The sequence below is a fragment of the Callospermophilus lateralis genome, chromosome 19, assembly GCF_048772815.1.
Source record: "Callospermophilus lateralis isolate mCalLat2 chromosome 19, mCalLat2.hap1, whole genome shotgun sequence".
Classification (NCBI taxonomy): Eukaryota; Metazoa; Chordata; class Mammalia; order Rodentia; family Sciuridae; genus Callospermophilus; species Callospermophilus lateralis.
The window spans coordinates 37,253,556-37,276,389 of record NC_135323.1 but is presented as its reverse complement, the minus strand read 5'-3'; the positions used below and the strand labels follow the sequence as shown (position 1 = coordinate 37,276,389).

At 50.8% G+C, this 22,834-nt stretch overlaps 1 protein-coding gene across 2 annotated transcripts in view; it reads right to left on the bottom strand.

Moving 5' to 3' along the window:
- Window positions 1–1,781: 1,781 nt before the first annotated feature.
- The window catches only part of Mad1l1 (mitotic arrest deficient 1 like 1), a 356,486-nt gene continuing 335,433 nt past the window's right edge, over window positions 1,782–22,834 (bottom strand). For both annotated transcript variants that reach the window (XM_076840079.1, XM_076840080.1), the window contains exon 18: window positions 1,782–2,356. In XM_076840079.1, coding sequence (XP_076696194.1) covers window positions 2,198–2,356 — 159 coding nt within the window. In that variant the 3' untranslated portion in view covers window positions 1,782–2,197. The remainder of the gene's footprint in view (window positions 2,357–22,834) is intronic.

The window sequence follows — 22,834 nt, the reverse complement described above, 5'->3', positions numbered from 1 at the left end:
GAGACTAAGGCAGGAAGGAGGCCCCGGCTGGGACTCTCGTGAGGTTGCACTTGGAGAAGAGGCCCTGTGGCCTGTTGGCTATCTAGGATCCACTGATTCTACCTAAGCTGAGGTGGGAGGTGACGGCAGGTGGCCCAGGCCAGCCAGCTGGAAGGTTGGGGCAGGGACCCTGACTCTTGAAGTGACAGCAGCTTGGGAACAGTTGGTAGAGTCCCATGGCTATGTGCCTGTGGGTTCCAGAGGCTGCGTATCTAGTGATGAGTCCTGATGGGGCTTTGGGTCCTCAGCTTCTACCCCAGATTCAGCAAATTCCATTCTTGCCCTGGTTGGTTGGGATGCAGCTCTGGCCTCATCTCCAAGAACATCAGCTTGGAGGTCCTGACTGATTTGTTCCCTGGAACGAGACATGCGTGCATACATACACATGCACACGTGGAAAAACGTGCGCGCGCATGCGCATACACACACGCACACACACCCTGCAACAGCTCCTGGGCCAAGGATTTGTGTCAGGTTCTGCTCTGAGCATTTTGGCACTGCTGGTGGCTCCCGGGCTCAGCTGATTCACTCACAGGTCACAGGTCCAGGCCTGGAGGTGGGAGAGCTGGGCCTGCTCCTGGCCTGGCCTTCTGCCCCATGTCTCCACAGGACATGGGGCCCAAGGACACTACGGAACGCCCCCTACTACCCCATGGTGGCTCTGGGGCTCCTGAGTGGAAGGCCAGCAGGCAGCAGAGCTGGGGCCCATGGATCACCCAGGGAGGGATGCAGAACACCCTGTTCCTCAGCATCTTCGGAACCTGGAACAAAGCAGAGCACACAGGAGGTGCTCAATTACTGTTCAAATGAGACAGTGAGTGACTCCACTGGGGCCAGCCTGAGAGGCCCCAGCAAGGGGTTTTCTTTTACAACTCCAGGTCCTGAGCATGGTAGCTGGGGGCCCTGGGTAGGTGTGGCTCAGGGCTGGAGGCTGCTGCCACTGTTGCCCTCACTGCCACCATCTGTCCATAGACCGTGCTGTGGCGGCACAGCAGGGGACTCCCTCACAGTCCCCAAGCTCCTGTTTGGCTGGCGGGGGTGCTGCTGGCCTACCCAAGCCTAGTCTGGCTCCCATGTGACAGGCTGGTCCATAAGGGCAGCATCTCCCAATCCCTGTGTCCCAGAACCCTGGCCACACAGGATCTGCTGCCAGGCCCATGGACAGGAGGAAGGCTTGGAGCTGAAAGGACAGATGCCTGCCAGCCAAAGGGACAGGGCTGGCCAGAGTCCACGGGAGGGAGTGGTCACCAGCGCTCAGCAGGAGAGGAAGGAGGGTGAGGGCAGGGTGGGCCTTGGCCACTCGGCTCCGGCCAACCCTGAGTGCTCGCTGTATGCAGGGGCACACCTCTAACCTCCTGGTGAGGGACTGTCGTGGCTTACAGGCAAGGAGGGAGACAGAGAGGGTGAGACCCTTGCATAAGGCCACAAAGCCATAGGTAACGGAGCTGGAACCAGGCCTGGGGGTGCCTGGCTCCAGGGCCTCACTCTCTCAAACACACCCTCCCTCCTCACAGCCAGGCCGCACATCCTGTCAATGCTTGTGACCCCAGGCTCCAGAGAGACAGGCCACAGCTGCGTGAACAGCAGGTGTGGCTGCCAAAACCCCTCCTCCAGAGCACACCTCCCGACGCCTGCTGGGCCTGGACCTAAGAGGAGACTGTCTCTGCCGGGGAACACGGCAGTGGCCATGGACCTCGCAGCGGGGAGCCAGGAAGTGTGGGCCTCAGACGCAGAGCCAGGTGTTGGGAAGATGGAGGAAATTTTATTTCACAAGGTGACAAATTGGGCTCCTTGCCTCAGGCCAATGGCCAGGCTCCAGGACAGACAGGACTCTGAGCAGCACAGCATCGGGGTCAGGTGGCTGGTATGAGGACATCTGAGGAGAGGGTACCGAGGTGCCACTGAGCAGCTCCCTCAGGCCTGACTCCAGAGCAGGGTGCAGTGGCAGGAGGGAGACGGGGACCTGGGCAGACACTGTCCTCTCCGGGCAGGTGCTATGACAGAGGAGGCAGGGCAGGGCCAGCACCTTCCTGGTTACTTCACCACTGTTGTCACGGGTGTGAGGCAGAGCTGGAGGCCCGGGCATGCCAGACACCACGGTCTGGCCTGGGGCTCAGGGCGCCATGCCAGCCAGCACTGGCTATGGTCAGGCTGTGGGCTAGGCTGCGGTCTGGCGGCTGAAGAGGTCGAGGGTGAGGGAGCTGAGGAAGGCCGGGATGCTGTCCTGGCGGAGCAGGTGCAGCTCGATGAGCTCCGGCACAGAGCGCGAGAACTCCGTCTCCAGCAGCTGCATCTTGGAGCCCGAGGGTCCCGTGGCCTGCAGGCGGGAGAGAGGGGACAGTTAGTGACGGTCAGCAGGCAGGTCTGCCCTAACCCCCATCTCCCTCCAACAACAGGGGTGGACAGGGAGGAGACACAGCCTTCAGGCACGGGTTGGGGGAGGTTGGGTCAGGCAGGTGGGCCACAGGCTGCTGTCCCCAGCAGCTTCCCTCTATCTGTACAGCTGGGGCCAGAGAGGGACCTTCAAGCCTGTCGTGCACCCAGAGAGGCCTGGTTCAAGGTCACCAGCAAAGAGGACTGAGATTTACACCAGGAAGGCCGGCCCTTGGGCTCCTCCAGGCATGGAGGGCAGGGTCTGTCATCTGGACAGGCAGCAGGGTGTGCGGGGGCTGCCTTTGCACCAGCCACTAGGCTTCAGTCCCACCTGTGGCTGGCTGGGTGGCTGGGGCTGGGGACCTGAAGACCTGTGTTTCTCGACCCAGGGCAAGCCCTAAAAATCTTCCAGACTGCAGGGTGCTGCGGCCTTGAGCAAGTGGCTCCCTGCCCAGCCTGGTTCCCAGACTAGAGCCTGGGGCCCGGGGTCCCCCTCCAGCTGCCTGGGGTCGGGAGGGGAGGGGAGGGGTGCCAGGCAGCGGGAGGACCCAGTGAGAGCTGGTCCTGGCTCCAGGGACTCTGCAGCCCAGATGGGTCCTTTCTACTGCTTCCTTACATACATGTCACTTCTAACCAAGGGAAGGCCATGAGGGTCTGTCACCAGTGATCTGGGGGAGACTCGAGACAGGACAGATGCTCCAAATACTGAGGTACAGTGGGGACGAGGGCAGAACCCCTCTGGAACAAAGGGGGAGACAGAGGCACAGAGAGCTCGGGTCTGCCCATAGTACTTGGTAGGTCTGGGCACACTGCCCTGGCACTGTCCTGGGACACAGGCTAGGGTAGGGGTGTAGGCCAGCTGGGGCACCTGGGCTGGGTAGAGTGGACAGAGGCCCTGAGCTGGCACCCAGGCACTTCTGGAGAGGGACTGGCAGTGCCTACTACCCCTGCCCTCACTAGACCCTATCCTGGGAACTCCCTTTCAACGCGCCCAGGCCCATACTGGCCAGGCTGAGTAAGGGCCATCTGTGTCGTGCAGAGCTCTTACCACTCAGCCCGAGACGAATGGCCCAATTAAGAACTGGGTGAAGGGTGTGAGTGGACATTTTCCCCAGGAAGATGCATAAATGACCAATAAGTAGATGCGAAGCACCAATCCCGAGGGACACGTAAGTCAGAGCCACGGGGAGCCCCCACTCCACACCCATTAGGGCCGCCACAGTAAAAAAGACAAATGTGCGCTGAGGAAGGGGAGAAACCAGAACTTTCTGCACTGCTAGAGGAATATAAATGACTCAGTGACCACGGAGGTCTGGGGATCCCTCGGAGTGGCCATGCAACCAGCAACTCTACTCCAGGTGTGCAGCCAAGGAACTGAACACGTGTCCACACGGAGATGCCGCATCAATGTCACAGCGAGATTATTCATAACAGCGAAAATGTGGAGGCTGTCGGCTGACAAAGGGACAAAGTGGTGTGTTCACCAAGGGAACACTGTGCTGCCACAGCAAGGAACAGAGTATGACGTGAGCCACACGGGAGGGGTCTGGGAACACGCTAGGCCAGCCCCGAGCATGTATGTGTCCCACCTGGGCTCAAGGGGGAAAGTGCAGTACAGGATGGGGCGGGGGTACGTGGGGCGCCTGCTGGGCACCTGGCTCCTTAGTGGGGAGATGGAAATGCTCTGGGAATAGGCTGGTGACCGCTGGGCACCGTGAGGATGCTGGAGAGACCATATGTGCACAGCAGTGGGTGAAGCTCGTGGTACCCGGATGTCTCCATGACACATTTCTTTTTAAAAGCTCCTTTCTGCCCAGCACCCCTACAGTGCCTTCCCTGGAAGCTGCCTGGGGAGGCAGCTGCCCAGTGGGTCCTGGCAGTGCCTCCTTGAGGAGCTCACATGGGTGTGCTCCAGTGTGGGGCCCACCTACCAACTAACTCCTCACCTGGGCGAGGGGACCTGGGGGCTGTGGGCAGTGCCCTCCTCCACGGTCACCTAGATGTGACTGGGCGGTCTGGCTTTGCCCCCGACCCCTGTGTGACCTGTGCCCAGCTCTCAGCTAGCCTGCGCCCCTGCATCCTGCTGGCCCTCAGCTGCCCGTTTAGCTTGTTACCTGCACTTTCCTGCTTTCTTACCTGGGCCGACCCCAGCCCTCCTCCTGTTCCGGTGCCCTGTTAATACATTTAGCCTTGTCATAGTTCAACACAAACCATTTTTAAACAAAAATAAGAGAAACCACTCTGACCTTTTACCAAGAAAATCCTTTCATTTCTGCCTTCTGCTCTTAATGCTGAATGTTTTCCCCTAAATGTCAGCGGGGCTGACTCTCTGGCAGCTGTCGGGGGGCGCGGGGAGCTGCAGGGCTGGGTGCGGGCGGGAGCAGGTCGGGAAGGATCTCAAGTTCCCCTACCCAGTACTCAGGTGTGGCAATCGATGTCCTCCGGGTGCCATGCCTTCCCCAGTCCCTCCCCAGGTCCTGGTCATTCTGCATTTGAGACAGCTGTCACAACTCTAGCTCTGAGGATCGGGAAAGAGCTAGGAGCCCATCAGGTGCCCCCAGCTCCACAGGCTCATGCACAGCCTCCTGTGGGCCGGGCACGGGGCCTGGCTGCTCCTTTCAAGCATTCTTGGGAGAAGGAGGCCACCTCAGACCGCCCTGTCCTCCAAGTCAGCACAGAGGGCAGGAGCAACCCTTGTCATCCTCAGCAAACACCCCAAATAAAGGCAGTTCCATGCATGTAAAACATCAGCCCCCAAGCCGCGGCCATCCTGCAGTCCCCAAAGGGCCGCATCCATGGCTGCCCCCCGGGGCTCTCAGCATTGTTTCCTCCTCCCCGTACCCCTGTCCTGCCCCACACTGGCAGGGGGCCACCTCCTCACTCAGATGCGCCTGGGCAGCCACCACATCTTATCAGAATGTGCAGATTGAATTATGCCCTGCCGATCAATCTCTGCTCAGCCTCTGCCATGTTCAAATACCACCCGGTCCCCAGGTGCCTTGTAAATCACCATAATTAGGGGCTGTTCACTTAAAATTAGAGCGCAATTTTTTAAAAAGCAAATTGCCCAGTAAGACGTGTTGGCTGTGTCTAGAAATATTTATGGGCTGTCTGTGTGCTGCCTCTGGCTTCTCTCCCCTCTCTCCCTCAGTGCTGGGAGGAACAGGCAGCCCTGTGGCAGCGGGCGCCTGGGGGAGGCCTGGGCAACCGGCCTTGACCAAGATGCTTCACTGCCCAGCAGGAGACAGACTTGCCTGGCCTTGGGGCGGGTCTGCCCGAGACCTCCGGCCCAGGCCTGGGAGGCCACGCTGCTGCTAGAGCTCTAGCCGCAGCGGCGCAGGTGCAGGTGCAGGAGGGCTGAGGCCCGGGGGCAAGGGGTTCCGCACTCTAGTGAGAAATGTGCGCCTGTTATACAGGGGCTCGTTACTTCTAGCCTCGCCACCCCAGGCTTGATGGTGTCCCCATTGGTGTACACAACAGGTGCTTCACAGTGCTCCTTCAGCAAAGGGGCACCCTGAAGGAAAATGGCTGAGGCTGATGGAGACCCTCAGAGAGCAGAGGCGAAACATCCCTGTGTCTTCCACCTCTGCTGACTGCAGTGGGGTGGGCAGAGGTGAGTGCAGTGCCAAGCTCCCATTGAGGGCAAGGGCACCTTCTGCAGAGGCAAAAGCGGAAGTTCCATAAATGAAGAAACCCCATGGAGCGGGAGGCTGGAGATTAAACCCACTGCCCCGCATGGGCCCCGAATCCTGACTCAAACAAGCAAAGCTGAACCAACACACTCACATCCTAAAACACTCAGGGAAAGTAAATCCTACCACTTGAAGGTGGTGGGGGGTTATTTTAGGTGACAGTGGGACCGTGGTTAGGTCAGCAGAATGTCCCCATGGCGTCTTGAGGTGGCTGACTCCAGTGAAGAGCAATGGGTCCCAGCTCAGCTGGGGCACCTTGTGTCAGGCAGTACAGATGTGCTCAACAAGGGCGCACAGAAGGGTGCAGTAAGAGAGACAACAGGAAATCCTTAAACACCGGAAGATTAAAGAACCCACTTCCAGAGCCCAAAGACCAAAGTCTCAGAGGAAATAAAACATACACAGAATTGAATGAAAATTAAAAGGTAACGCAGCGAATGCTAGTGGGATGCACCCCAGGCAGCGCTCTGGGAGACGGGAGACCAAAATGCTCACAGGAAACAGCAAGCGGAGGCCCTGCTGAGAGCAACAGGGGAGGGTGGGGCGGGGGTCTTGGGGGGAAGCAAAACAAACCCAGGCATGCACGAGGAGCAGGAAGGACTGCAACCAGGAGCTGGGCCTTGGAAGGAGCAATAAGATGGGTAAATCTCTTGCAAGAGCAGTGCAGAGGGATGAGCGGCTCTGGAAGCCCACAGCGGACCTGAAGCTGTCTGAGGAAAACCAGAAACCTGCAGGTTCATGGATTTGACAAGTTGGAGGAGTGAACTGATTCCCTGAAAGACCACAAACTACCCAAACTGAGCCAGGGTGAGAGAGATGACCTGATCAGTTCTATACCCACTAAAAAAATTCATTTGTAATTAAAAAGCTCCTGAAAAGCCCTCTCCAGTCCCAGATGGCTTCACCAGAGATTTTTATTTGAACATTTAGCTAAGAATAAATATCATTTCCATAATCTCTTCCAGAAAACAAGAGAGGAAATACATCTTCCCTCACTAATCCAGTGTCCAAACTGGCAAAGATGGCGTATGCATGCGCACATACACTTCTGCACACACTCACACATATACACACTCTTGCAGAAACATACACACATACACATATAAATGAAAGCATAAGTGAATACACACATACATAAAAATATACAAATATATACATGCACACACAGATGTACATAAATACACACACACATACACAGAAGCAAGCAGACTAACATCACTCATGAGCAAAACTCCTCAGCAAATGCAATCCAGGAATTCGTAAAAAGGAATGCTATACTTTGACCAAATAGAATTTATTTTAGGTATGCAAGGCTAGTTCAATGTGAAAAATCAGCCCATGCTGATTTCCACTGTATCAGCAGGCTAAAAACAAAACCAAAAACACGTGATCCCATCAATCAACAGAGAAAACACTTAAAAAATTTTTTTTAATTTGTAGTTGGACACACTACCTTTATTTTATTTACTTATTTTTATGTGGTGCTGAGGATTGAACCCAGGGCCTCACACGTGCTAGGCGAGCACTCTACCGCTTAGCCACAACCCCAGCCCCAAGAAAATGCTTTTGATAAAATCCAACAACCATTCATGACTAAACTCTAAGTGGGCAGGGACTGAGGGTACTCCCTCAACTTGATGAAATCTTCTGCAAATAACCTGAAGCTGACCCCTTACTTCATGGCAAGAGGTTGCCTGTGCTCTAAGGTCAGGAGTCAGGTGAGGTGTCCATTCTAGTCCCCTGTGCTCGGCACCATGCTAGAAGTCCCAGCCAGGGCACCAGGTAAGAAGAGGAAACAGGAAGCACACAGATTGGAAAAGAAGAAATAAAGCTGATTCTACTTGCAAATGACATGACTATCTCTGTAGAGAAAATCCTACAGAAAATTGCTAGAACCTATTAGTAAATTTAGTAAGGTTGCAGGAAACAAGATCAATACACAAGGATCAATCATATTTCTATAAAGCAATATCAAATGAATGAAAAGCAAACAAGAAGTACAATACTATTCACAAAAACTTAGAAGTCTGCATGCTGAAGTTACAAAAGGTCAGAGATAGAAACCAAAGGAATATTTAGAGAAAATGTTCACAAATTGGAAAACTCAATGTAGAAAATACATCAATTTTTCCCAAACTGATCTGTAGACTTACTATAATTTCTAAGAAAATCTCCCCAAGTTTTCTCATAGATGCAGACAAGTCTGTTCTAAACTCTACATGGAAAGGGAAGGCTCCCAGGAAGGCCAAGCAATTCTGAAAAAGAAGACTGAAGTGGAGGGATTGTCCTTTCCAACATGGAGGTGTGCTATGGCTACAGGACAGCACTGAGCAGCCACTGCATGGGACAGATGTGGGGCAGTGGTGGAGGCACAGACTCTCAGATCAGTGGGACAGAACAGAGGAATTCAAGAGAGTGCACACAAGCCTGTCCAGGCAAAAGGTGCGAAAGACTCAGTGGAGGAGGGGTGGTCCTTTCACAAATGGCGCTGGAGCAGCTGGACATCCGAGTTAAAAAATAAATAAATAAAAAGAAAGAATTTTGACTTAAAGTTAACTCCACATGTATCATGAACTTCAATGTAAAACATAAAACTGAAAAAAAAAAAAAAAGAAAATCTTCAGGATTAGGACTAGTTAAAGAGATCTTAGACTTGACATCAAAAGCACCATCCATAAAATAAGCCCCAAGTGGATAAACAGGAGCTCCCAACACTGACAACTTGCATTGTGAAGACCTGCAAGAGAGTGAAGTCAAGGTAGATGGGACAAGTGTTTGCAGGTGACACACTTGACCTAGTACTAGCATTCGCCACCCACCTCTCCCTCCAGTGTAAGGCCATGAGCATCCCAGCACCTGGGCCAGGCCTGGCACACAGGTGGTCCAGTGAGTGAGCTGCATCAGCACAACTGGCCACAGTTGCAGGCCTGTTTCTGTGTGGGATTCTCTGAGGATGCTCTGTACCTTCTCTGTCTGCTCAAAGGACAGGGCTTCATCTGTCTGGTTTCTACTCTTTTCCCAGGACAGGCCTCACTGACTTAGAGTGATAAAGGTACAGAGACTAGGGGTCACCTAGTGAGGATGGGCAGCACGGGCCCTCAGCCCCATCTCATTTGTGAGTCCTCAGCTACATACTTGCTCAACTACTCTCCTCCTGAGAGAAGGTCACCCTGGTTCCAGAGGAGAAGCTGCAGCAAGGACCCAAGGTTAGGTACATGGTGCCTGCATGGAAATTCCATCCTCAGACTTCCCAGGCCTGGGAAGTAGAGGGGCTTCTGTGCAGAAAGGCAGGTCTCAGGGGAAAGCCATGTCCACTATGGGAGGAAGTAAGCCCCAGCGGAAGGGGGATGTACTTGGCCACTGTTCCTTAGCTAGGGCTGCCCAGGCTCACCTCCAGCCTCCAGCCCAGCCTAGCCCACTCAGCTCCCTAGCACAGGGGACTAGGGGTGGGCAACAGGACACTATGGTGGCCACTGTTTCCACCCTGGTCCATCAATGTGCATGGCATGTTGGCTACAAGAACCCCAGAGACCCTCTGCTGTCTTGGGTCCCTCTTTAGGACTTACAACCTGGCTGACCCTTCCTTCACACTGGTTACCAGGACGCGCATCCCCTGCCAGCTTTGCCCAGTCACTGCCTGCCCCCACCCCAAGGCCCAGGCCATGTGGCTCCTCAGGCAGGGCTGTAACAGGCCCAGGTACACTCCAGTAGAATATTCATGTTATTGGCTTGTCTTTACCAGTGGTGTCCTCAGGTGGGGGACATGCCAGGCTCATAGGAGGCCTTGGTAGATGCTGTTCATGAGGGAATGAGGGACATGGCAACAACAGGGTCAGGATGACCTAGGCAGAACTGGGAACCAATATCCAGCATGAAGTTCAAAGAGTGTAAATGAAAGGAGGCATGTCCATCGCAGGGAGAAAGCTTGTCCAGCACCCTGCTGAACCGTGCCAAGGAAAGCATCCAAACACAGCACGTGCTAATTATACCCACATTATGGGAATTTACAGCCCTGGCTAAGGGTGACCTTTCCCTCAAGAGCTGCGTGCAGGGAGAGCAAGGCCAGGCACCCCAGCACTCGCAGATGAATCTCAAACCTACAATTATTATTATTACCCTCGTCTATTTGTGCAGTGCACCGTCGCTCACGTGGGCCTCCATTTTAGAGCTGCTTGCAGCTGTTTCTGCAGCCACAGAAGCGGGGCAGCGGAGAAGTGTGCCAGCGGATGCCTGGCAGGGTGCCGAGAGCCTGGTGGTCGTTTCTGGTGGACTCACTCATCATTGTCAGAGGACCCGGAGGCCCAGGGTTTCTCCCAGGTTCCAATGGGTGGAAAGGCCACAACCTGCAAGGACCTGTTTGACGGGGGAGTGGTAAGAGGGAAGAGATGGTTCCTGAGGGTTGGCTGGAAGAGCAGGTGTTCAGAACTCAGGGAGGACATGGGAAGGGCTGCAGATCCCAAGGACTTGGAGTTCCTTCCTCCAGCACCAGAGTCTGGGGGGAGCAGGTGTGTGATTCACTCTGCTCTTGGGACCCCAGGTGTCTCATCTGTGAAAGGGGCTGGACTATATCACCCCTTCCAGTTGCCATGCCCAGTGAGGAGGGAAGCAGGAGAACAGGTGAGCAGGCCTCTATGCCTGCTTGTCCCCACCCCGACAGGACATATGGTCACTGGGAATGAGTTTTTGAGAAGGCACCACACTTGTGTTTATAGCATCACCCGATGTGAGATGTGGATAGGGCAGGGCAGGGCAGTGACCAAGATTCAGATTGCCTGGGCTCAAACTGACTGTCCCTCTTATTTGCATGTGACCCTGGACACATCATTTGTCCTCTCTATAGAGTTTCTTCAACATGAAATGGGACAAATGCCTGATGCCTTCCCTGGAGGCAACTCAGGTGATACAACTCAAGTCCAGTGTTTGGCAGGCTCCTGGCCAAGGCAGGTAACAGGGACAGATTCACATGCCATCTGAAATAGCCAAAAAAATAAGACATGAGATATGAAACAGTCTTCAAGTCACTGGACCTGAGGAGACAAAGGGCAGAACACAGTGGCCTCCCTGGATTGAGGGGACAGAGTTGAGTCTGGGTGGCTGAGGTGGCCAGAGGATGTAAGCAGTGTGTCAGGAGAAGAGGAGAGAGGACCAAGCAGAGTGTCCCTGTGAGTGTTGGTCAGAGGACCATCAGTGCCTGAGTAATAAAGCTGCCTGAGACCAGGAAAAAAACAAAAAAACTAGAGAGAAAATCTCCCCACAAACAGTATTTAAAGCTGACACAGAGCTGAAAACAGTGCCCATCTCCCCTGTCACACCAGAAACCTGACAGCTCATGGGGTTTAGGGAGACCCCAAAAAGTGTCTTTCCCCAGTGAAAGGGCAAAATGAGCCCTAGCCACTCTGGTCCCACCTCACAAATCTTAAACCAAGAGCCAAAAGGATCAATCTGTTTCCAAGAAACAACTGCACTCCTGAGCAAAGCTCAAAGATATTTATAGGGATGCAAAAATGTCCAGCATGAAAAAGTGCAGCCCATGATACCTGGATCCAATGGTCCCAGAGTCAGGAGAGTGGGTTCCAGTGAAAGCCATTGACTGCATCAAGCCAGAGTAGACAGTAAGGTTCAAACTGGCCAATGACTGAGTCAGAGCACTCCATCCCATGTGTCCAAAAGGTTAAGGAAAGAGTCAAAAACAAACAAAAGCCAACTTCCTGAGATGAGGATGGTAGGTACGAGATGACAAGCACAGTGGGTGGGGTTGAGGGCAGGTCGGGCACTGTGTGAAAAGGCAAGAGAAACCATCCAAAATGAAACAGAGAAAGAAAAGCACATCCGTGGGCAGTGGGACCACAACACATGGCCTCCATGTGTAACTGCAGTCTTCAAAGGAAGTCCAGAAAAAGCTCTCAACAGTCCCACCTCAGGTGTCACCCACTGCCTTCAGGGTGACCTACCTCTGATGACCTTGCTCTCACTCTGGCTCTCAGAGCTCTGATGCAGCCAGGGGCCATGCTGTGCATTGCTGCATGACAAGGAACTGTAGGTGGCCCCCAAGCAACAGCCACCAAGGACGTGAAGCTCTCAGTCCAACGCCCCAAGATAACAGAATCCTGTTGAGAGACACATGAGAGAGCTGGAGCCACTCCTGCCCTGCAGTTGCCTCAGATGACCTTAAGCAGAGTCACACTGAGTTTGGCCTCATCTGACACTTTGGCCTAACCAATACAGGTGATGGAAAAAATTCTTGAGAAAATAATGATCCCGAACTTTTGAAATGCTAGAGCAAGTATAAAGAGATCCAAGAAATTCAATAAACCCCCAAGGACCAAAAATAAGTGAAGAAAACTACATAAAAATACATCATAATCAAATTGCTCAAAACCAAGAACAAAGATAAAACCTAAAAAATGGAAAAAAAAGAGAAACTTTCTCTACCACACAACAAAGACAAGGATGACAGCAGATCTCTTGCCAAGTACAATGAAAGTAAAGAGCCAGTGGAACAGCAACTCTGAAGAACCAAAAGAAAATCATCCACCAAGAACTCTACAACCAGAGAAAATGGTTTTCAAGAGAAAAAGGCATCTGTAGACACTCAGGGGCTGGAAGAACTTGTCACCAGATATCTCACACTACAAGAAACGTTAAAGGAAGTCCTCTGGGCAGAAGAAAATTAAGATGAAACATGAGCAACACAAAGGAGGAAGACACCTCCTCCCTCAGTGCAGATCTGTAAAAAATTTTAAATTATTATTTAAGTCTCATTGAAAGATAAGTGACTAACCAAAAAAAAACCAAAAACATGTGTTGTGGGGCCTTAATACACATGCCGGCAAAATGAATGTGGAACCAACATAGATGCCCTTCAATAGATGAGTGGATAAAAAAAATGTGGCATACATACACAATGGAATATTACTCAGCAATAAAAGAGAATAAAATCATGGCATTTGCAGGAAAATGGGTGGAGTTAGAGAAGATAATGCTAAGTGAAGTTAGCCACTCCCCGCCAAAAAACAAATGCCGAATGTTTTCTTTGATATAAGGAGGCTGATTCATAGTGGGATAGGGAGGGAGAGCATGGGAGGAATAGATGAACTCTAGACAGGGCAGAGGGGTGGGAGGGGAAGGGAGGGGGCATGGGGTAATTATGATGGTAGAATGTGATGATCATTATTATCCAAAGTACATGTATGAGGACTTGAATTGGTGTAAGTGTACTATGTATACAACCAGAGATATGAAAAATTGAACTCTATATATGTAGTAAGAGTTGTAATGCATTCTGCTGTTACATATAAATTTATATATATATATATATATATATAAATATATATATATAAATGCAAAACAGGAAGACTAAGACAAGGAGGAGAAAGCTGAAGGCAGAGACTGCGGTGTTCTCTTTCTGTTCACATGGAGGTGGCATGTCATTTGAAGGCTGACTGTAATAAGTGAAAGATATACAGTAGAAATCCTAAATCAACCTGTAAGATAGTAAGATAAAGAAGCATTCAATTAATGTAAGCAAGAAAAGGGGTGGGGAGAGGAAAAACAGAAAAACAGAAAACAAATAAGATGATAGACTTAAACATAATCAAAGCAGTGATTAACTTAAATGTAAATGGTGTAAACACCTTAGTAAAAAGGCAGAGATTGTCTGACTGAATACAAATCAAGATTCAACTATAAACTGCTTGTAAGAAATATATTTTAAATATGAAGAGTTAAGTAAAAAGGTAAAAAATAAACATGGCATTCTACAAGAAGCCAAAAGCTAGATGAGGTTTGTTAATATCAGACAAAGTAGATTTTGGAGCAAAGAATGATACTAGGGATAAGTTATTTCATAATGACAAAGGGATCAATGTACACATGAAGCAAAACCTGATGGCAACGGACAAGCAATAGAGAAATCCATAACCACAGTCACAGAAGCTGACATCCTTCCCTCAATAGCAACAGCCCAAGAAGAGAGAAAATCAGTAAGGAGGTAAGAAGATTGCAAACACAACCAGAAATGCCACTTCCTTGACATGAATGGCACATTTCAGCAAATACACATTCTCTCCAAGAATACACAGAGCACTTGCCAGGATGACAATAAACATCAGGACCTTAAACAGGACGATAAACAGGACCTTAAAACAAAGTTCAATAAACCTGAAGAGTCACATCAAAGAAGGTCGCATGACCATGATGTAATTAAACGAGAAATCAATAACAAGAATATCTAGATACTTTTGAACTATTAACTAAATAACTTCTAAATAACCAATGGGTCAAAGAAGTAATCAAAAGGGAAATTACTAAAAAGAGGATAAAAGTAAAAAGTCAGAATTTGGAAGATGCCCCTATAGTAGAAATTAGGGGGAATCTGAGAGCACCAAATGTCTACATCAGAAAAGAAAACATCTCAAATCAGTGATTTCAGCTTCCTCTTGGAGAAACTAAAATAAGGAAGCAAATTAGACCCAATGCAACCGAAGACAGGAAGCAAAGAGCAAAGCAGAATCAGGACAGAAAACAGGAAGGCATGGAAAAGCACAACAAAGCTGTTTCTTTAGATCAACACAATTGATGAAGCCCGGGCTCGCCTGGCCAATCACTAATGTCAGCCCCAGGGAGGTGGCCCGACACTCATAGACATTAGAAGGAAAATCATAAACAACTGATGCCAATAAACTTACGCCTTCAATAAAATGGACACATTCCTTGAAAGACATTAAACACCCACGCTCACCACAAAAGACGGAGATTTTGAACAATCATATGCCTATTAAAGAAATGAATCTGTAGTTAAAAACTTCTTATGAGGAAAACTCTGAGGCTGGGTGGCTATACTGGTTCATGCTACCAAACACAAAAGAAGGGAATAAAACCAATTCCACATAAGCTGTTCAAGAAAGCTGAAGAGGAAGAATGCTTTCTGGCACATTCTATGAGATCAGCAGCCCTGCAATGAAACCGAGATCAGAAGACCTTACAGGAAAAAAACAAAAACTGTAAGACAATCCTCAGGAATATGGAAAAATTATAAACAGAATGGTTAGCAACTCAGGAACATATAAAAAAGATAATGTGGGCTTGGGTCGTGGCTCAGTGGTAGAGCACTTGCCTCACACATGTGAGGCACTGGGTTCGATCCTCAGCATCATATAAAAACAAATAAACAAAACAAAGTTTATTGTGTTCATCCTCACATACACACAGAGATACATGGATAATGCACCAAGATCCAGTGGGGATTATTCAAGGATATCAGTGTGCTTTACCACCAGAAACTCAAAGTAACTCAACACATTAACAAAGTAAAAGAAAATCCATATGATCATTCATCCTGATAAATGCAGAAAAACTCAATATACATTTCTCAAAAACACTTTCAGCTGATAGGATTAGAAGAAACTCACCCTCCAGCTTGACAGAGGGTGCATGTGAATGACATTACACGCTGCAGCTTAGGACAGACAGCTTCTCCTTCAGATCAGAAACAGGATGAGGCTGGCCACACATCATTTCTATGCAACAGTGTTCCAGAGGTTCTAGCCAGTGACACAAAGTGAGAAAAAGAAACCAAAATCATCCAGCTAGGCTAGAGAGGAGTAAAATTGCCTTTACTCACAGACACCACTGCTTAGCAAGAAAATCCAATTAAATACACTAGGAAGTGACTGGAACTAATACACAAGGTTAGCAAAGTTGCAAAACACAAAGGCCAATATACAAGTGAGCTGTTATTATATATTAACAACTAACAAAATTAAAAGTAAAAACCAAGTCCTTTTATAATAACATCAAAATATGAAATACTTAGGGATAAATTGAAAAAAGAGGTGGAACACCTGCGCACTGAAATGAGAAGCCATTGCTGGGAGAGAACGCTCAGAGGTTGGGAGATTCTCCATTGAACTGTCAATTCTCCTCCAAATGATCTATAGAGTCAATGCACTCCCAATCAAAATCCTAGCAGGCTTGGTTTCTATAGAAATTGAAAAGCTGAGTCTAAGTTCATGTGGAAATTCAAAGAACTTAGAATACCCAAGAACAAAGAACAAAGCTGGAGGGCTAATGCCACCAGAAGCCAGGACAGTAACAAAGATGACATGGGACTGGCACAGAGGCGAACAGCTCCAGAGAGGACGACAGGTAATCAAGTGAGGAGAGATGGTCTTCAGTCAATGACTGCTGGGGCCCTGAACACTTGTAAGTCTGTGTAGTAAAAGACAAATTCAATGCTTATCTTGTACCACAGACAAAATCAACTCACAGACTACAAAATTTCTGGAAGAAAAAAATGGTTCTTGTGGCCTTGGGTCAGGTGAAGATTTCGTAGATATGACACCAAAAGTATACTCAAGACAAGGGAAGACTGGTAAGTTAGACTTAATCAAAATTTAGAACTTCAAAAGCATCTTCAAAAGACACTGTAAGAGAATGAAAGAATAAGCCACAGATCATAAGAAAACACTACAATAGTGTAGCCGATAAGGAATTTGTATCCAGAATATACGAAGAACCTTTGAAACTAAATAGCAAAGCACACAATCCAATAAAATAATGAGCAAACAGTGTGAATAGACACTTCACCAAAGCATGGCAGATAAGCACATGAACAGGTAGGTGCTCAATGTTATTAGTCATTAGGGAAATGCAAATTAAAGCTGTAATAAGATGCCACTACTCTCTCATTAGAATGGTTTAAATGGAGAAGACTGATCATATCGAATCCTGGTGAGGAGGCACTCAAACTGTTGATGGGTCCGTGAAATGACACAGCCACTTGGGGAATGGGTGGACAATCTCTTGAAAAGTTAAACACTCACCCACCATATGATCCTGCCATTCCAATCCTACATGTATGTTCAGCCAAGATAAATATATGTTCATATGAAGACGTGCATGTGAATGCTCATTGCATTTCACCTGCAATAGCCCAAACCTGGAATCATCCAAATGTCTTTCAAGAGCTGGATGGAGGAGCAAACTTTGGTATATCCATTCAACAGACGTTAATAACAATGACCAACACAGATAGATCTCAACCTAAGTAGCAATGGAAGAAGCCAGTTTACAAAAAGACTACCCACTGAATGATTTCACCTACATAAAACTCTAGAAAATGTAACCCAACCTGACAGCAGACATGGAAGGCCAGTGGTAGCTGGGGATGGGGTGGGTAGGAATGGGTGGGGGACCACTACCTCAATTGTGGTGATGGTCTCGTGGGTGAACACAGTGCATCAACGGCACCCACAGAGCTGCTCACAGAACAAAGAAGCCGAGGTAGGAGGTGCAGCCTCCCCTAACTGCACTGGACTGCATTGGGACAGTTCTGGTTGTCATAGGTCAACACAGGGAGGTGGGGCAGGTTTCTGCTGTGTCCCCAGGGGTACCTCTGACACAGTGGCTCTCTCTTGAACTCCTGGGCTTCTTAAGGTGAATCTTGGCTATCTCTAACCAGACGAGGAAGCCCATTCTTCACCTTGTTGGGAGTGTGGTCCCTTTCCAGGACAGACATCATGGCTCCTCCAGCCAGAAGGTAACCCATCACCACCCCACAGCCACTAAGGTGGCCATAATCAAAACATGAGACATAGTGAGTGGGTCATGGAGAGAGTTGGTACTCTGTTACTGCTGTGGGAATGTGGGAATGGCAAATGTTGCGGTGGCATGGGAAACAGTAGGTGATTCCTCAAAGAGTTCATCATAAAATCACCACGCAACCCAGCAATTCCGCTTCTAGGCATCAAGAGAAACGGAAACCTAACACACACAAAACTTCACGCACTCTTTTAAGAGTCAAAAAATGGAAGCCTATCAACGGATGAATGGGGAAATAAAATGTGCTCTGCCCACACATCGGAACGCCACCTGTCAGTAAAAGGCAAGCCTGACACGCGGCAAGGTGGGGAGACCTTGGAAACACTGTGCTCAGCACAGTCAGACACAGAGCCTGTATACTCCATGATTCCATTTCTCTGAATGTCCAGCACAGAGTGGCTGCCTCGTGCCAGGGGCTGGAGGGGCTGGGAGGTGATGGCCAAGGGTGCAGGATTTCCTTCTGGGGTGATGAGAATGCTTTAGAATGGACCATAGTGATGGATGCACAACTCAGTGAATTAGATCTGTTCAGTGGAAAAGGCCCAACCAGGGCAAAGGTCCTGCTGTCCTTCATCCCTTGGGAGAAGTGGTGGCACTGGAAAGTCAGGCCAACCACCCGAGGTACAGACACCTTTGTGGGGCTGGGAGCCCCACAGCCCAGTCTATTGCTTGCTTGTCACCACACAGCCATCCTCTGAGAACAGGCTGGGGGAGGATCCCCAAACTACAGGTGTCTTGGGACAAGACTCATCTTCACTCATGGCTGGCTTCCATCCTAGGGACCTGACACTTGTCACTCTGCAAACCAATCCACAGTAGGGAGCCATGCATGGGCCCCTTGTGGCCAAAGGCTTCAGGACATTCATTCTAACCTCCCTGTTCTATGGTGGGGATCCTGAGTCCCAGAGGGCCTGGGTGCTGAAGGTTTGGCTTCATCAACAGGACAGGCTGGGAGGGGGTCGTCCACACTCATCTGACTCCATGCTGGCCCCCTCCACTGCTGGGTGTGCCCATTGTGTGCGAGGTCCCATACCTCGGAGAGTAGACCATCCTGAGGGAGGAACAAAGAGACACGAGGCCGGATGAAGGCAGCATACTTTGGACCAAGAGGCGGTTGTGGATGGGCAGAGTGGTCTGGACAGACCATGGACACAGACATCTCTGAATCCTGCTGTGGCCTTTCATGGGCTAGAAGCCGATGGGGAGCAGATGTGGCCAAAGAGGCTTCAGTAAGCTTTGCAGGGGTGCTGCACTTCACGGGTGGCAGGGGTGGCTCTGGGGTTCCTGGTGGGCGAGTGGCACCTATATGACAGCCCGGCTGCCCATCTGCTGCCCAAGCTGCCACAGTGCACTACTGCCATTCCCAAAGTCACATATTACTGGCTCTGGGTTAAAAATATCCCTGCGAAAGACATGACTTTCAGAGGTGACTCTGCAGAGCTGGCGGGGCGAGGACGTCCTCGGCTTCGCTTCTCACCGCCTGAAATGGCTGCGTCTGACGCGTGGCGGAGGAGGCCCGTTGCGCTGGGCCACGCGGCTTCTCAGGAAAACAGACGGAAGCTATTCGCAGCTGCTGGCGCCTGGCAGAGGACTTGTCTGTTTCGCACCAGTTCAGACACCAGAAGCCTCTGTCCTGACGACATCTCACGCAGGGCGGTGGGGGTGCAACTGCTGGGTGGCCCCTCCCCCTGACCCATCCCCCCTCTGGCAAGAGAGACATCGCCACCACTCAGGTCACAGAATCCGCCTCTCGTGTGCCTCTTTCTAGGCCAACTGCTTTGAAGACTGCTTGATTTCTGGCCAGAAATCTGCTGCCCCAGCAGCTCCCTGAGGAGTGGTCCAGAATGGGCGAGGCTGTTGGGAGGGCTTCCAGTACAAAAGTGACTTGACTCCAGAAGCCACTTTGCTCTGTGTGACTCCTCCAGCATACACGAGGTCAGACAGGATGGAGAGGACTGTGGCGGATTCCGAGGTACCTGTCCCCAGCATCCAAGAGGGGCAGGCGCCGTCTCTGTCCCAGGCAGGACTCTGTGACACCAGCCATACCCTCCTAGCCGAGGGCTCTAGTCTTGTGTCCTCCCTTGTGGTGGCCTCTGACCACCCTTGCATCTGTGCTGCCTGCCTGGCCGGTCGCTCACCCAGCATGAGCTACAAAGTGGTTCATTCCTCATCTTTGCAGGATTGAGAATCTGATCATGAAAGGGAATTTTCTTTCTTCTTTTTTAATTAGTACTTGGTAATATCACCAAGCTGTGAGTTTATGGCTTTGTAGATCTTGTGTTTCTGACACTAATTACTCACAAAGGCTTTTAGAGCTGCATTTCAACTCTGCAACTGCCCTGCCGGTAATTAAGCAGGAGAGGAAGCGGCAGCAGATCCCACGTTTCACACACGCCCTTCCCACCTGGCTCCCCGCTTCCGTTTGGCTGGAGGCCGGTGGAAACCCAGCAGCTCAGGGCTTCACCCCTGGGGCCTGAGGTGGACCTGCTCCAGCCTTGCAGCCCCAGCTGCTCTGCGATCCACTCTGTATGGCAGACTCCCGGCAGCTGGAGAGGAAGCCAGCGTTCCATAGGGAGGACTGGGTTCCTGCTGCTCCAGCCTTCTCCACTGCCAGCTCAGTTCTGTCTATAGATATTGGAAGGAGCCATGTCCCCTGCATAGGACAGGCACTTGGAGCCCCTTTAGGCCCCTCTCCAGTGACGCCTCTATCAGTCGTATGTCAATATTCACTGAGCACCTATATGCAGCAGAGTGTCCCTTGCTCACCTGCCTCTCTTCAAGGTGGTCAAGACTCAGGACCCTGCTGACCTGTGTCCTGGGGGCAGGGCAGGCCTCTGGATGAAAGGCTGGTGTGTACCCACAAGGGTCCCTCCTCCACGTTCACCTCCCTGTGGCTCAGTACACACTGACTCAGGGCTTCCTCCTTGGGTTGGGGAGGGCTCAGCAGTGGGCTGATGGAGAGTCCAAGACGCGAGGGGGTGGGGGGGAGACAACCTTTGTGGGAAATGCAAGTCCCAGGCTCAGCTCCAGCATGGTTTCTCTGGCAAAGTCTGCATCTGGTGGTTAATAAAAACTAGCGCCGAGACTTTCCAAGTGTGTGTAGCCTCTCAGGCACCCTCCCAAAGGGTGAGGGCTGGAAGAGGAGGATCTGGTCATGTTCTACCATGTCCAGCCATGAGTCTTTTTTTTTTTTCTAATTTTTTTATTAGTTGTTGATGGACCTTTATTTTATTTATTTACTTACATGTGGTGCTGAGAATCGAGTCCAGTGCCTCACACGTGCTAGGCAAGCGCTCTACCACTGAGCTACAACCCCACCCCCAGCCCCAACCTTAGCCATGAGTCTTTGATGACTTAGTTTCCAGATCTTGGCAATGAGGGTCGGATACTTCCAGCTGTCATGCTGATAGCTAGCTGCCTCTGCTTGAGGCACAGCAGGAAGATGCCTTTCTGGTCTCTTCTCTATCTTCCCAGGTCTTAGAGGGTTTTTTTTGGTGATACATGAACTAACTGTAAGGCTTGTCCATCTTGTCAGAAGAGTCAGGCAGAGCGGGCCCAAGGGACCTCCACAGGGTAGGGCACAGCCTGAGGCTGACAGGAAGGTGTCCAGGTGGGGCGCCGGACTGCACTGACACCTCCCCATGCCTCTGTGGCTCCATGAGTGAGCAGGTTTTATCGGCTGGCCCACCTCTGCCTGTGCTAGGGCTGCCTTAAATACAATTGGTTAGTCACAGTTTAATGTTCTTTATTGCAATGCTATTTTGAGATGCAATTAAAACATCTCATTGCCAAAGTGCATGGTTCCTACTGGGACTTCTTTTTCTTCCTAATATGAAGGAGTCAAAAACAAAGATCAGGGAGGAGACCTGGGCTCCAGGCTCATTTCTGAAATGGCAGGCTTTGTCCTGGCCCAGTCTCCCCAGAGAGAGCCAAGGAGGCAGTATTAAGGAGAGGCCACCGTGGGAGAAGCTAGGTGGATTCCCACCCAGGAGGTGTGGCCTCATGACACCCACTGCCACCCACAGACCTCAGTAGGTCAAACCTCCCATTAGTCTTTAGCCTTTGAACTTCTGCCAGTTTCAGCCATGGCAATTCTGTGGCCATAGTGAAGGGAACACCTGGGAAGTCTGGTTTCCTTAAGGGGATGAACGCAGGTTGCTGAAGGAGCAGGACACTGGGAGAGTGGCCAGCGAGCCTGCCGCTGGCATGTCATGCACATCAGCGCAATTTCACCATGATTAAAAGGCAATTAAAAAAAAAAAAGTCAGCAATTTCGGATGTGTCTTGGCCATGGTCACTGACCCTGCTCAATTCACATTCTGTCACAGCCACACGAATCATGGCAGCCAGGCCAGGGCTGTCAGAGCTCCCTAAGGACAAAGCAAGTATAAACACTTCTCCATGGCCTGACTCTCCCCTCCATGACCTGTGAGGAGGAGCCTGCAGGTGACACAGAGCATGGGGACCTTGTGCTCATGTAAATGCTCCCACTGGACAGGACAGATCAGGTGGGATCTCTCACAGGCAGGCCCCTAGGGAGAGTGGGTGCTCATGGCAGACCCCAAGATGAGAGGCCCTAGGTTGCCACATGCTGACCCCAACCTTTCTCTGGCCAGGGCTGGCCTGCGGGGTTCAATTCATGCTGGTACTGCAGAGGTGCCCTGTCTGGTCCCACAGAGGACCCTCTGGAGGGGGAGGTTAGGAGCACAGGTTTGGCCTCAGATGGTGTGGGGATGAGTCCTGTGTGTCGTGGGCACCGTCTCCTTCTGTACATGCAGCTAGAAAGTTTGCCTCACAGTGCTGCTGCCAGGACCGGGGAGATGGCATGTGCTTAGCAAGTGAGCAAAAAGAGCCACACTCACGGTACCACCACGAGCATGAGCAGGATGACAGAGGATGGTGACACCCAGGGCTCAGCCATTGGCACTGGGCACAGGGGCTGCAAAGCTAGGCTCCCTGGAGGTCCCCAGGCCTGCAGGGAGGGAGAGAATAGAGGCCTCCTCTTCCTCCTTCCTAGGGATGTTGATTCCTATGTGCTGGCCAGGTTGGGTACAGGAGGCCTTACTATTCCCAGTCCCTCTGTAGCTTTTCTGATACTAAGGCAGGGCCTCACACTTCAAAGCGAGACT